At 42.8% G+C, this 15,661-nt stretch overlaps 1 protein-coding gene across 1 annotated transcript in view; it reads left to right on the forward strand.

Annotated features, from left to right (window-relative positions):
* Positions 1-15,336, forward strand: part of frem3 (Fras1 related extracellular matrix 3) — a 31,247-nt gene extending 15,911 nt beyond the window's left edge. The window contains exons 3-24 of the mRNA XM_085356892.1: positions 1,063-1,209; positions 2,678-2,908; positions 2,984-3,109; positions 3,351-3,602; positions 5,985-6,134; positions 6,221-6,430; positions 6,826-7,023; positions 7,137-7,301; positions 7,676-7,858; positions 7,951-8,081; positions 9,944-10,102; positions 10,232-10,535; positions 10,616-10,747; positions 10,846-11,177; positions 11,785-11,977; positions 12,068-12,172; positions 12,484-12,611; positions 12,702-12,836; positions 12,931-13,057; positions 13,152-13,339; positions 13,438-13,584; positions 14,326-15,336. Coding sequence (XP_085213018.1) covers positions 1,063-1,209; positions 2,678-2,908; positions 2,984-3,109; positions 3,351-3,602; positions 5,985-6,134; positions 6,221-6,430; positions 6,826-7,023; positions 7,137-7,301; positions 7,676-7,858; positions 7,951-8,081; positions 9,944-10,102; positions 10,232-10,535; positions 10,616-10,747; positions 10,846-11,177; positions 11,785-11,977; positions 12,068-12,172; positions 12,484-12,611; positions 12,702-12,836; positions 12,931-13,057; positions 13,152-13,339; positions 13,438-13,584; positions 14,326-14,883 — 4,301 coding nt within the window. The 3' untranslated portion in view covers positions 14,884-15,336. The remainder of the gene's footprint in view (positions 1-1,062; positions 1,210-2,677; positions 2,909-2,983; positions 3,110-3,350; positions 3,603-5,984; positions 6,135-6,220; positions 6,431-6,825; positions 7,024-7,136; positions 7,302-7,675; positions 7,859-7,950; positions 8,082-9,943; positions 10,103-10,231; positions 10,536-10,615; positions 10,748-10,845; positions 11,178-11,784; positions 11,978-12,067; positions 12,173-12,483; positions 12,612-12,701; positions 12,837-12,930; positions 13,058-13,151; positions 13,340-13,437; positions 13,585-14,325) is intronic.
* Positions 15,337-15,661: the final 325 nt, after the last annotated feature.

Raw genomic sequence — 15,661 nt, forward strand, 5'->3', positions numbered from 1 at the left:
CCCATTTCAAAAGTCACAGGTCACCAGGCTCGCCTCACTCAAGGATAAAGCATTAAGCTATTTTACCGCCATTGCTAAAAAAAAAAATATTCCAAGTATGCAGCAGAACTTATTCGCTGACATATTTCTGAAGCTGTCTGCATTAAGTCAGTGATAGAAACCAAACTGGCAGTTAGAGGGATTACATGAGTCATGAGATAGTGTGGATTAAAGACGGGATCTATGACTCTGACCTTTTGATATTTCATGTCAAATGTGTTTCACTTTTGGAGGATAGCCTCTTTCACTCAGTATTTACTCAGGCTCATATTGTGCGCATCCACACATTAAATCATCCTTAAAACAGGGGCAAGAAATTAATATTCCCCAAGGGGCCACATGAGAAACTGTTGTGGATGGCCGCACCCATAAGTAGTTCTCCACAACAGTCTCAGTTTCTCATCTGGCCCCTTGGGGAATATTAATTGGCTGCCCCTGGCTTAATGTATGATAAAAAGTCAGAAATTAGTAGAAAGGGGTAATTGTGCTCACTTTTTTTAAAGCCAGAAACATGTAATCATTTGTATATGCTCTTTGAGGTCACTAATAATATCCGACTCATCTCTATGTCCTGGAAATGCCCCACTCCACTTCATTATTTTCACAAGGGAACGCTACAGAGCATGAACAGTGCATGGCAAGTTCAATAAAGATAAAACTCTATGAGTTTTTCAAAAGCAGACAATTTCCATTTTATCTGAGTTCGCAGGCATCCTACTGAGGCCTGAGAATAAGAGAGAGCTGTAGGTAGACGTGGATAAGAATCCATTGAAATAACAAGTAATGCAACTCCTCCTGGTGAAGTGAGCTTTAGAGAAGCCCTGGTATTAAGTTATCATGTTTCCCTTCCTAAATTAAAATATCCCTTTGATTCCTTTTATCCTTGAGCCCAGAGCAGATTGCAGTTTATATGCCTCAGTGAGTCCCGATAGGAACAAACCAGATTATTGTAGTCTCCATCGGAAAGAAGTTTCAAATGAAATGCTAATGCGTTAGGTTCTTTTTCCCCCTGCCTCTCTTTAGGTGGAAATAAACTAAATCCCCAGCCATTCCGACTCAACTGGGCCTGGATCTCTCTGGAGAGGGAATACTATTTGGTGGATGAAGATGCCAAATTCCTGGAGGTGACGCTGAAACGCAGAGGCTACCTGGGAGAAACTTCTTTTGTCAGTAAGTGCTGACAAGTCATTTATTTAGCTTCTAATTAACTGCAGGAAACCTAATTAAATTTGTATGCTTTAGAAATGAGTGAGTTTTTTGTTTGTTTTTACAAACATAATGATTGCTTTTACTATAATCTGCAGACATAAACAGGTTTTTATGTGTTATGCTACTGTCTGCTTCATATTTTGGATGCAAATATTGTATTTTCTACTCCATAACATTTATTTTAAAGCTTCAGTAGCTTATTTTGGAGATACGTTGACTCAAGCTACCAATATATAAGTAATTAATATCAACAGCTGCAATGATCCAATAATATAATGGTAACAATATAATGGTAAATGGACGGGTTAATGCTTTTCTAGTCTGCTTGAGCATTCAAAACACAGCATGTCTCATTCACCCATTCACAAACATAAGAGCGTTTTTGTCTCAGTGCTTTCTATCCAACATTCACGCTCCAACGAACGCATCAGGAGCATGGCTCAGTATCTTGCCCATGGATACTTTGGCATGCAGACTGGAGCAGCCAGAGATCAAACCACCAACCGTCTGAGTAGTAGATGACATGCTCCACCTCCTGACCCACGTCCTCCCCAGTTATATGAAGTGCCATCCTCATAGTTACTTTAGCTTCTTTAAATATACAATAAATACATCATCAGCTACGTAAGCTGGATTATAACTTCCACTTCATTAAAAAGTCCAGATACATTTTTTCCACATGACTAAATTTAAACTCTTTCCTGGAAATGATCCTGAGCATTGTGGGACTCACTCGTTTTTAGAGCCAGCTTCAAGTGGCCCTTCAAGAAAGTGCAGTTTTTGGTACTCCCATAATGGCCTTATTTTTTAGCTCCTAAGGGGCCACTTGCTTGTCACTCATAAAAATATATGATGGATGATGATACCACACGACCCTTTATTAAACTGACATTTTAACAATGAATTATTACCCACTTTTAAAGTCTCTTTAGACTTTCATGTTATTTATGTGTTTTTAAAGGTCAGACCTGCAATAAAGCATGACCATAGCTGCCTTTAGTTAAAATCTCTAAACATTCCTTTTAAGGCTGCAGGGCTTATCCTCAGCTTATCCCTGCAGCCAAACGAAGAAAAACTCCACACTCACGCTGCAGACATGTCCCCAAAGGAGCAAAGCTTTTGTTTTCTTCTTTGACTGCTGCTCCATTTCCTGTCCTGTCTGTGACAGAGGTTCAGTTGAATTCATGTATGACATTTCCTAGTAAGGCTTGCATGCTGGCCACTCACTCGCTGTGCAAAGGAACGTAAAACTCAAACTATCTTTTTCTTATTCTGCGGCGTCAGCAGACAGAATATTCTACCTGTTATTGTTGCATCAGATTGAAATTATCATGTGTACTGTTCAAATATGAAAGCCTGTACTTTGACATAAGCCCCAGGAGGAAGCACTGGGGTAAAATATTGCTGCCACTGGAATGCTTTTCCTCAGGTATTGCCACTAAGGACGGCACAGCAGAGAAGGACAAGGATTTCCGTGGTAAAGCCCAGAAGCAGGTTCAGTTCAACCCAGGCCAGACCACAGCGACCTGGAAAGTGAAAATCTTCACAGACCAGGACTTTGAGACCTCGGAAACATTTGAGATACAGCTGTCAGACCCTGTCATGGCTGTACTGGAGTTTCCTGACGTCGCGACGGTGGAGATTGTGGACCCTGGTGATGGTAAGAATCTGGTTATTTTGAGTTATTTGAACAAAATTGTTGTTCTTGGCCTTCATTTGTTTTCCTTCAAAACAGAATCGACCGTCTACATCCCTCAGTCAGAGTTCAAGATAGAGGAGGATGTTGGAGAGCTGTTGGTGCCAGTGCGACGTTCGGGAGATGCCAGCCAGGAGCTCCTGGTAGTTTGTTACACTCAGCAAGGTGAGATCAATCTGTTTTTATCAAAACACAAATAAATGAAATTTCAGGAGTGGAACCTTTTCTTTCATTACTTTTGACTACTGGTGATATATTAGAGCAAACATTTCTATGTTCATGTGTAGGGCTGATTATTTAATTAGTATTTATTTTGTGTTATTTTTTACTTCCCCCTTTTTAGTCCAATGACTTCCTGCTGTTAGTTTCCCTGCAAACTGATCTTTCTGTTCCCATAATTCCTCAGGAACAGCCACCGGCACCATACCCAGCACAGTCCTTTCCTACTCTGACTACATCACCCGGCCCGAGGACCACACCAGCGTGCTGCGCTTCGATAAGGATGAGCGCGAAAAAGCCTGTCGCGTCATTATCATCGATGACTCCCTTTACGAGGAAGAGGAGAGCTTTAACGTCAGCCTCAGCATGCCCATGGGGGGCCAGGTGGGCGCCAACTTCCCGTCTGCCAAAGTCACCATTTTGGCAGACAGCGATGACGGTGAGTGGGAGCGTTTGATCATTTGAGAAAAATAATGATGAACGTATGCTGAGCTGAGCTCGTTCTTTTTGGACCCGCATCAGACCCGGAGTTGAAGATGAAGAGAGGGATCTCCATCAATCATCTGTTTACAGACAGAAGGAGGGACCTCGTGAAACTATTGCACGTACAGTGTGGAAAATGATTATTTGATCCCCTGCTGAATTTGTAGTTTTACTCAAACACTCACAAATTTTACGCTAGTTTCATTTTAACTCAGAGAGACAGAATATCAAAATCAAAAATCCAGAAGAAAAACACATTACATAAAAGTTATGACCTGATTTGCATGTCATTGAGTGGAATAAGTATTTGACCCTGAGCAAAACACAGCAGTAAGATGCTTCTTGTAGTTGGTCACCAGGTTTGTTGGTGTACGCTGGCATCCTTTGCTGCAGTTAGAGAGCCACAGAGGGCGGCAGGTGTGCTTGATCCTGTTGCTTACAGAGTCTCTTTGCTCTGTGTTTGCATTTGCATGTCTGCTCGCTATTAATCCACCAAAGGTGCGCAGACAGTCTGATCACCACAATCACCAAAGCCTAAAGACCTGGATGCTGCGCCTGCATCAGCGGCTCGACAGTATGGCTGTGTTTATGCTACAGTTATCCACTATACTCAGCCTGTCTGGGCGTCAGATACAAGATAACAGCAGACAGGTGCTGAGTGGGGAAAAGGCGACCTCTGTGAATGTTATGCTACACTGTAGCCCGACAGATCAAAGGACTTTAAATCTCACCGTGCTCCGCGGGCGACCCTCACCGGCATTTAGGAAGGCCCAGGGGGAAACAGAGGGCACCCCTTTGTATGAAGGGACCAAAAGGCAGGTGGTGGAGGGGGGGTGGGGGGAGGCTATTATGCAGGGAATCCAAATGACTGGCATGTTTTCCAGCACTATGTGGTCTGTATCTCTAAGGAGTCTCAACATATTAGCTTGAGAAAGAATCACAACATTCATTAGAGCCTCTTGTACTTTCTTTTCTGAATCATTGATGACAGATTTATTTTCCTTTCTCACATTTACCCCGTCTCTCGCGCCTTTCGCCCGTTTCTCGCACTTGCTTGGAGTTTAATTGATCTTTATATAAATATAACCATTGTGCATTCCCAGACACGTGAAGAGACAAGAGAAGAGTCTTTATTGTAAACTTCTATTGTGATCCTTCTTCTTCTTCTTGGTGGGTCCTGAAGTACCACCGCGCCACAAATCTGCTTCAGTGCCTGTAATGTGTGCGTCTCTGTTAAACAATCAGCCCTGCCTGAGTAAACTTGTGGTTTGGGACCTTGCCAACGACGAGCCTCTATTGTTACTGTTTGTCTGGATCTTCCTCCCACTGATCTTAAGGTTGCCATGTTGGCACTCACTTCACCCTCTCACCCTTATTTTGGTGCTAAATAGAAGCCGGAAGGCGCTGAATGCATCCCAGCAACCATTCCCTCAGCTTCAGTTGTCTCTCGCAGCATACATCGACTTCTAAGTAAACTTTAAGAGCAGATCTGCCGTTTCTCCTCAAGTAGTAATTACTGAGAGGGAAATTATTGAGACATCTGACATTCACTCATAGTGTCCCGAAATGGTTAACAGATACAGTGATAGATTTTTATTGACTTTTGTTACATATCAGCTCTGAAAAGATGAACCTCTATATCTCCACGTCTATCTATAGGTCAGATCTCTAAGAGCGCTGGCCGGACGCAGTGTGTTGAAAACCTGCTTTATACACAAGTGAAGAGAGATGAATGTGTTCCAGCGGTCTGAATTCTTGCCCTCTGTCTTTACAAAGGAGACGGTTGCCTCTCTGTCTCTGCCACCACCCCCCTCCCCTCCTTTACCATGCTTCTTATCAGCTTCTCTGTCATCAGACTCCAGGAACGTCCCTTCGCTTACCCATCATTGCCTGTGCACATACAAGCACACAGCTTATTCATCAGGTGTACCCTCAACCCTTTGGCGTTGAGTTCAGAGAGAGCTGTCGGGATTTAGATAAGTGGGGGAGGAAGGTTGAGGCAGGATAAGATGGATGACAGCTCTCTTCCTGTGCTGAGTAAAAAATGGGGGCATTTTGCTCAGCTATTCACTTCAATCTGTCCCTGAACCTGAACTACAAAACATGTAGTCTAAATATCCTCACAAATTAACTGCCAACATCCAAATGTCTGGGCTTATGCTGTGCCACAAAAAGATCTTTGTTTTAAGAGCCTGTAGAGAAAACACAGATTACTTCCTTCACTTTATGCGGTTTTGGAAACTACTTTGTCAGAATATTTCCATTAAGAAAATACTGACCGCTGATCATGGCTCAATTATTTACTAATTTCCCTTCCTAATATTCCCAACTCTCACAGAGCCTTCACTGTACTTCGGTGAGCCTGAGTATATCGTGGATGAGAGCTCAGGCTATGTCGAGGTAAAGGTTTGGAGGACAGGCACTGACCTGTCCAAAACCGCTACCGTCACCATCCGCTCCAGGAAAAGCGACCCCGTTTCTGCTGAAGGTAAAAATCAGACGTTTGACAGAATCCACAGCACTCAATCGCATTAAATAACACCATCATTTAATGGCTTCTTCTCTGTCTGCCAGCTGGACAGGACTACGTTGGCATTAGCCGCAACCTGGACTTTGCTCCAGGGGTGACAATGCAGACTTTTAGAGTAACCATCCTGGATGACTTGGGCCAGCCGGAACTAGAGGGACCCGAGACCTTTGACCTTGTGTTGCGGATGCCCATGAATGCGGTGCTAGGAGAACCAAGCAAGACGACCATCACCATCAATGATACTGTCACTGACTGTGAGTATCAGGTTTAGAAATCAAACCAAAGTACGGATTTATAAATCTGCACTCATAATCTTTTCAGAAGATATTCTATATTCATATTACTTATAAAAAAGTTCATTATCAGTAAATAAACAATGACTTAATGGCTACTCTGGCGCACTGTTATGTAGCTTTAAGGACAAATAAAGACTTTCTGAATACTTTTCATGTAAGATGTCATATGCTGGCTCTTAACTATTATACATATGTACATTATGAAGCATTTATTAAATGGTTTTACACATAAATTGTAGGACAAAAAATATCAGATCGCTTTAAAAAAATATGGATTCTTCATAGCATGAAACACTATCTTCTTTTAAATTTGTGAAGACTTTCTTGTAATTGATTGCTTGTTGGCTTCTCAGTGCCTAAGGTTCAGTTTAAGGAAGGAAGCTACAAGGTGGATGAGTCTGATGGGGAGGTAACAGCCACAGTGTACCGCAGTGGAGACATCAGCCTCAGATCCACTGCACGCTGTTACACTCGCCAAGGCTCTGCTCAGGTCATGATGGACTATAACGAAAGGCCCAATACTGATGCATCAGTCATCACCTTTCTGCCAGGTGACACCCTCCCTCTGACACCCTCCCACCCAAACTAATCTTTCATGTATCATTTGAGGTGTATTTATACATATATATAATATTTATTCTCTGTACCCTAATTTTCTCCCCAGGTGAGAGTGAAAAGCCATGTGTGGTTACCCTGGTAGACGACTCCATCCATGAGGAGGATGAGGAATTCCGCTTGGTGCTGGGAACTCCTAAGAGCAAGTCTCCTTACGGAGCCTCTATCGGGGAGCAGAAGGAAGCACTGGTCACTATCACAGATGAGAAAGACAGTACGTGTTTTCTGGAACTAAATATATTGCAAATAATAAAACAACATTTGCACAAGTGGGAAAAAATGTATCAAATATCTTGGCTGAGGAAAAAAAAGATACCCCTGGCCCAAGCCAAAGAGTGTGTATTTGTACTAAGTTAGCTAAAACTGATGTAAATAACTACAATAGAATAGCTCAATTATTTTGCTGCGTCTCATAACATCTGCTAACAACAGAACACGAGAATCTCAGTACCTTTGCCTTTTTTAACACTTATTCCCATAAACCACATTGTTATTTGGTAAAATCTGAGTTCAAATCAAAGATGTTCAAAAGAAAAAAAATATGTTCATTTAAATGTTTATAGTACGTGAATACAATTTTTCTTCCAGAGCCGATCATCCGTTTCTCTGAGATCAAGTATAGTGTGCGTGAGCCCCAGGTGAAAGGCGAAGTGGCCACAGTGAAGATTCCTATTCTTCGTTTTGGTGACACTTCAAAGGTTTCAGTAGTGAGGGTGCACACAAAGGATGGGTCTGCAACCTCTGGAGAAGATTATAACCCGATGTCAGAGGGTGAGAACCTGGTTTTAGCAGCTACACAGTGACTAAGTAACTTGCATGCTGCCTCCTGATATGACTGCACACGTCACTGTTTGTGTTTTAAGATGTGGCGTTCAAGGAGGGCGAGAAGGAACACTTTGTGGAGATTGAGGTCCTGTATGACGGTCAGAGAGAGATGAGAGAGGCCTTCACTGTGCACATGAAGCCTGATGACAATATGGTGGCTGAAATACAGGTGAGACGACGGCCACGTGGGATGCACGAGCAGATGCGCATAAACAAATATAAACCCAGAAGAAGGTTGTGTATGTGCGGGGTACAGTACTGCAGATCTACACAGGAGCCCTGTCATGTCAGCCTGTGTTAAAATAAGCAGGCAGCAGCTGGCAATGCTGTCAGCACGCCTGAACCACAGATATATAAAAAGCAGGAATGAGATGCTGAGGGGAATGTCCCAGCAGAGCCAAACAGAAGACAAACCTATAAACAGAATGGCGACATTCTGCCCATATACTCTACAGCAGGCATGTACAGCTCACGTGACAGAAATAGGTGATTACAGTACAATTTGTGTGTTGAAATTACACTGTATCATTTAAAATGACAATGTTTTATTTCGGTGAAATTAAACTAATCTCGAGGGCTGCACGGCAGATATTATAATAGCAATGTTTTGAATTCACAACTAATTTGTTTATCAAGAGTTGATTGATAAACATGTTTAGGAGCAAATCAAAATCCATTGTGGCATAACTATTAATCTCCAGCACCCAGTGTGTTTGCAGTATTACTCAGAGTGTATTTCTTTGTGAACAGTGCATTGAAAAGACAATTTTGTGAAAACAGATGAAAATTTCTTCGGGCTGGCTTCATTCAGATACACTCCTCAGATATTTTAACAAATACACCCGTTCAACTGCTTTCTAACACAAATATCTAATCAGCCAATCACGTGGCAGCAACTCAATGCATTTAGGCATTTAGACATGGTCAAGACAAACTGCTGAAGTTTACACCGACCATCAGAAAAAGGATGAAATTTGATTTAAATGGTTGTTGGTGCCAGATGAGCTGGTCTGAGTATTTCGGAAACTGAAGAGCATCTTAGGTATGCAGAAGACCACACCAGGTGCCACTCCCGTTGGCTAAAAACAGGAAAGTAAGACTACAATTCATATAGACTCTCTTGAATGAGTGTAATGAGGACCCAAATGCAGACACAAAGGCAGACGAAGGGTTAAACAGAAAGCGAGCCCTTCGAGGCGTTGGAACAGATACAAACGAAGATGAAAACCCAAAACATAAACGGGAATCTACACTGGGAATAGCAATAGGGAAACTGGAGCACAGAACAGGGATACACAATGGAGGACATCCAGGGACAGGAATTTAAAAGATACATGATTGGAACATAACAGATGTTCTGACAAGGGAGACTGACACTGTATACACACAGGAGGGTGATTAGTGGTGGAGACACATGGGAACACAGCTGGACTAAATACATCTAATGACAAGGGGAAGTGAAACAGAACTTAATACACACAGGGAAAGACTCACAATAAAACAGAAAACACACACAGAGACACACAAACTTGTACACGAGAGAGAGACATGACAGAGCTGAGAGAGAGGGAGAACGAGAGAGAATGACATGGAGAGGACTTACAGATGAGACCAAGACAACCTAAAAAGGGAACTGACTAAACATGTAACTAATAACTAGAAATACAAATGATTAAACACACATAGGGAAAGTTGCAAAGGACTAGGTGAAGAAGAATCGCAGTATAACTGCATCATTCGATTTGCTAGGTGTACCTAATAAGGTGTCCAGTGACTGTACACCAAATTGTGGTAATGACTAATCACACTGCATTGTTTTGAACCAAAGCATTCAATGAGATAAATATGTTACTTCTAAACTTTTGCCACACTAGATTATGAGTTAGAGTATGTGCTTTTTACACATGCATACACATTAATGATACCCATAATCTAATAGTCTAAATGGCAGCGCTATAGGCTTATTTAAAGTGTTGGGTAGTTGTTTAGGATGACAGCCAGTTGACTCTGCGTTTTCTCTCTGTTTCCCAGATGAACAAGGCCATTGTTTACATTGAGGAGATGGACAGTGTGGCAGATGTTACTTTCCCTGCCATCCCCCAAGTGGTTTCCCTTCTCATGTATGACGACACATCTAAAATGAAAGACAGACCCTACCCACCCAATGGATACCCTGTTGTTTGTGTGACGGTGAGTGAGACGCTGCTTTATTTACTCTAATATAAAATCAAACAAAGCACTTTTTCAGTAGTAATTATTATATAAAACATATTGGTAATGCTGTTTTTAAAAATGTAAGGTTTATCATATTGTTTCTAGGCCTGCAACCCTAAATATCATGACTTTGATAAAACGGGTTCCATCTGTGCCGCGGAGAACATCAACGACACGCTCACTCAGTACCGCTGGCTCATCAGCGCTCCCACCGGATCAGATGGAGTAACCAGCCCCATGAGGGAAGTGGACACTAACACTTTCTTCACCAACACCAAGTCCATCACCTTGGATTCAATCTACTTCCAAGCCGGCTCTAGGGTTCAGTGTGCAGCAAGGGCTTTCAATGCCAACGGAGATGCTGGCCTGGAGCTCGTCAGTTCTATAGTTGTGATCAGCAAAGAGGAGGGTAAGAAGAAGCCAGCAGAGATTTACAGACAAAATACTGGATGTAGAATTATCTGGTTTAGCTGACCCTACCTTTTGCAGGTATGTGTCAGCCTCGTATCCCGGGTACTGTTGGAGCTGAACCTTTCTCTGCAAAGATTCGCTACACGGGTCCAGATGATCCAGACTTTCCCAACCTCATCAAACTGACAGTCCACATGCCTCACATGGACGGTAAGTGGCAAATTTTGTTGCAAATCTCAATATATGCCCTTATATAGCCAATGTGTGTGACAAAAAAAAAAAAAAACAATCTTTTGCCCGTTCATCAGGAATGCTGCCAGTGATCTCCACAAGACCTCTGTCCAACTTTGAGCTTACCCTGAGCCCGGATGGCACACGTGTGGGCAACCATCGCTGCTCCAATTTGCTGGACTTCAATGAGATCCAAACCGGCTACGGCTTCATCACAGACGCAACAAAGAACCCTGAAATAATTGGGGAGACATCGCCCTATCAATACAGCGTTGTCATGCGTTCAGCCAACTCTCTGCGCTTTTACAGGAATCTCAACTTAGAGGCCTGCCTCTGGGAGTTCACCAGCTACTATGACATGTCAGAGCTGCTGAACGACTGTGGAGGATCCATCGGAACCGATGGACAGGTAGGAAAAAAAGTTAAATAAGTGAAGACGGTAAAATGTGTTTTAAAATCACCACATTTTACTCAGTCTGAATATTTTTTTTAAGTTTGTAACATTTACAGGAGGGCCAGGATCCAAGGTTTTCCAGCAGAAAGCTATATAGTAACATTATGAATGAGATATTGTGATTCAACTGGTATTAGCTGAATTGCCTGGTGAGCCTGTCTCTAGCTAGCTTGCTAGCAGTACCCCATAAAGTTGATTGTGTTCATCTGGAGGTCGCGTTATTCATCCAAGTGACCGGCTGACTAGAGGTTTCTCCAACCTTATAAATGATACAGCTGCATGACTGAAGCTCGGGCTGTTAGCTCAGTTTTGTTAGCCAGTGGTGTTAGTTTTGGTCATTATTGCAACTGTAGCATTTGTAAGGTTGGAGAAACCTGCAGCCAGCTGAGATTGAAGAAGTCACTTGGATGAGGGACAAAAAGTGTGTTTCACTGAAAAAGTCCAGATGAGCAGAATCAACTTCCTGGGATTTTCTTACCTGGATGATTAAAGACACTCACTAGCATTAGTTCCCAAAGAAATAGGTATTATTCACGACGGTGCCTTTTCCCTGCCCATTTAGGTGCTGAACCTGGTCCAGTCTTATGTCACCCTGCGTGTTCCTCTCTTTGTGTCTTACGTCTTCCACTCTCCGGTGGCTGTCGGAGGCTGGCAGCACTTTGACCTGCAATCAGAGCTCAAGCTCACCTTTGTGTATGACACAGCTATTCTGTGGCAGGATGGCATTGGCAGCCCACCTGAAGCTGAACTACAAGGTATCTTCATAGCCAACGCTGTTAGTCTTTACTGAGGAAAAATGTAAATTGGTGACGCTCATTGGAAAACGTTCCCCTCTGTACTCGTAGGAGCCATGTACCCCACCAGTATGCGTATAAATGAGGAGGGCCGTCTCGTTGTCAACTTCAAGACCGAGGCACGCTTCAGGGGGCAGTTTGTCATGTCTCATCCAGGTATGCATGTACAGTGTACACACCCTAAACCCATCTTGTGGGGTCATTCTGTACAAGCCGCCTCTGATTACCCTGTGGTCCACATCCTGTCGTTATCTATTTATGGAGTTCCACCTCAGGGGTCTTCCTGTTTGAAAGACCCAGAGGTCATTCAGCAAATGTCAAAATGACCCAACAGCGTTTACTTTTAGGCCGCAAGTAGCACAGGCAGTGTGAAAGGTCACTCTATAAATAAGTAGACACTGTTACTAGCTTAGGTTGGGCAAATTGCATTTGTGAAGATTTATGACTGTATACATGTTTGTTTTCAGGAACCAGCGTGTCATCTATGGTGATATGTGCTGACCACTCTGGGCTGACGTTCACTCTAGCCCTGGTCAGGACTGAGCCTACATACAACCAGCCCATGCAGCAGTGGAGCTTTGTCTCTGATTTTGCTGTGAGTCATTTAACTGTGAAAGCATCCTTCAACTGGTAAAGAAATAGCAAACCAAACAGCCCCATTCCTCAATGTCTGTCCAACCTCTAGGTACGAGACTACTCCGGGACTTATACAGTGAAGCTGGTCCCCTGCATTGCATCACCCAATGGGGAGTTCAGCATCCCTCCTGTCTGCCACCCAAGGGAGCCGCTTACTTTTGATATGGACATTCGCTTCCAGCAGGTTAGAGCTGATCGCTCTTAAAGGCTTTTTCAGTGTGTTGTATTTACACTTTGATGCATTATTTATTGCCTTTTTAATGATCCTTGCTCGGCAGGTGAGTGACCCGGTGGCAGCCGAGTTCAGCCTCAACACACAAATGTTCCTGCTGTCCAAGAAAGAGCTGTGGTTGTCCGATGGCTCCATGGGATTTGGAGAAGGAACCGATGCTGCTTTTTCAGAAGGTACTACACTGCTGCCATCTAGTGGTGTTAAGTAACATCACAGTGGGAAACCATGACCCACAGGGAATGTCACGTCATCTGTACTTCAATTCAGGCTCCATGATTTATGGCCGTGTGATGGTGGATCCAGTCCAGAACCTGGGTGACTCCTTCTCCTGCAGCATTGAGAAAGTCTTCCTCTGCACCGGAATGGATGGTTACGTTCCCAAATACAACCCCACTAACAAAGAGTATGGCTGCCTGGCAGACGCACCCTCTCTACTGCACAGATTCAAGATCCTGGTATGATGCAATAGATCACAAAGTATGATTGGATACTGTGGAAGTGAAAAAAGTAGATGGGGTTTCTGATTTTTCTGTGTGTGTGTGCCGTTCTGCAGGACAAAGCCCAGCCAGAGACTCAAGCTACATCATTTGGTGACGTTTCTTTTAAGGCCACACTGGCGCAGGACACACCAGGAGCTCTGTCTTTGATCAGACAGCCAGGCACTGACGGCTTCACACTGTCTTCCTCTCCACTTTTTCAGGTCTGCATTATTCTCAGATACAATATGTTCATATATGGAGGCCCAAAACTGAAGAAACAAAAAAAACATAAATAAATGAATAATTTAAGTAAATATGGTGAAAAACATAGACATGCTTTTCCATGTTGATCCTTTGAATGACAGCACCCTCATGTTAAAGTAGAAATTGATCAAAATTGATAAAAATCAATAAATACACATAACATAATAATACAAAACTGAATTTTAAGTGGTAATGATAATAAATATGGGAATTAATGCAAAAGCGATGGAATAAACTAGCACGGCCTGCAATATTTTTTCAAATTCTTCTTTTCAAAGTCTTTGTTTCGCATTTATCAAACAAAATTCAATCAAAGACACAAGCTTTGGTTACCATAAAGCTACAAGCAACATATGTTAAATGCGAAGGGTGAAACGAATTTAAATGGAAATATAAATGTTTTTAAAAATATTTTGATATTAATGATCGCTGTATGTGTGACAATGTTTGTGCAAAGTATTGTTGCGACTGGCCCACCCGGTAAGAACGAGGTAGGATACTTACAGACATATGTGCGTACATATGCTACAAATATTATAGTAGGATTAATGGTTGTACATTTAATGATAAAATACTTTATTTATTATTATTATTATTAAATATTTTTTGTTTGTTTTTTAAATTTGGCACTTCTGGTCCTCCGTAGTTGTTTTGCACAGGCCCAGACTTAAAGAGAATTACACATCTTGTGCTTTCAGGTGGCTGCTGGTCGAGAATGGTTCATCCACACCATCTACACTGTCCGCTCCAGAGAAAATGCCAACCGCAACATTGGCAAGCGCAGCGTAGAGTACCTCCATCACAGCATCTTCTCTGTTGAGCAACCCCGCTCCTCCACCCGCCACCGCCGTGCCGCCCCCTCTTTCTCCGCTCCTGCTGTAGCCCAAGACATCGGTATCGAAAATAATCGGGGCACCAACATCCAGCACATCGCCCTGGACCGAAGAGACCGCATTGTGGTCAGCCAGCGCCAGCCTTGGCTCCCTAATCGTGACAGTTTCTTAGAGCGCCCCCTGCTGGAGAGTTCAGGCAGAGAGCCGAGTGATACTTCCACTATACCTTTGCTGGTGGGCGTCGCAGGCCTGATCCTCCTCACCTGCCTCATTGCCACCGTCGTCATTCTCCTGCTCCGGCGCAAGAAGCGTGAAAAGAAGAGCCAGTACCCTCCTTACGCCACCTCCTCTTCTTCAGCCTACAACGGCTACAGTCACAGCCCAGCAGGCATGTGGGGTGGCTCAGACAGCTCAGAGGTGTAAATGTGGGCCCGGCTCCAGTTCAAACATCTGTCCCCTATTAAAGGGACTTTGATAAGTCTCCTCCACCAATGTGCCTTCGATGCCAAACTTGTGTAGCACTGAAAAGAGCCCAGAACAGTCTGTGGACAGCAAAGGATGTCAGTACTCGGGGCCCACAGGCAGTGAATGCACCAGAATAATGAGGCTTGCTGATCTCTGATAATTGTTTGTCTTTAATTTACTGTACGTTCGTGCCTTTATTACAACCTATGCAGGATCATGGATATAAGTAGAAGCCCCTCAAAATATATCTGTTTCATTTAGGTTCCAAGTTGTAAAATATCGCTCTTTATCCAGTGTTTGCAAATGCATGTAATGTAACTCGTGAGTAAATGGCATCCTTGTTTAAATCTCATAAAAGCAAATTATTTTCTATTCAGTCTTTTTTTTTTGTTAATTGCTGTATTTCACCATGTTCATTATGTTTTTTTAGTGGAGAACAAAAAGGACTGAATGTTAGTCAAAACTGAGCTTAATGAATGATGTGATTCTTTTTCCTTCTATAAGAAGCCTGCAATACTACTACTGAGAAGAGTACTACTGTGGTGTCACTGAAAGGGATTGTAAATGTTATTTTAGTCTTTTGAAAATGCAGAAATCCACTTTTTTTTTTACATTTTCTAGATAAATGTGGCTAAAATCAGATGCACACCTATCCGTGTACATATCAATGTAGGACTATGGGTAAAAGGAAAAAAAGTATTACTACACCCTGGTGAAACTTGAAAAAAGAAAAATC

This window comes from Diplotaxodon limnothrissa, linkage group LG6 (assembly GCF_057381915.1).
Source record: "Diplotaxodon limnothrissa isolate DT_005_m linkage group LG6, D_limnothrissa_male_GT1.1, whole genome shotgun sequence".
Taxonomy (NCBI): domain Eukaryota; kingdom Metazoa; phylum Chordata; class Actinopteri; order Cichliformes; family Cichlidae; genus Diplotaxodon; species Diplotaxodon limnothrissa.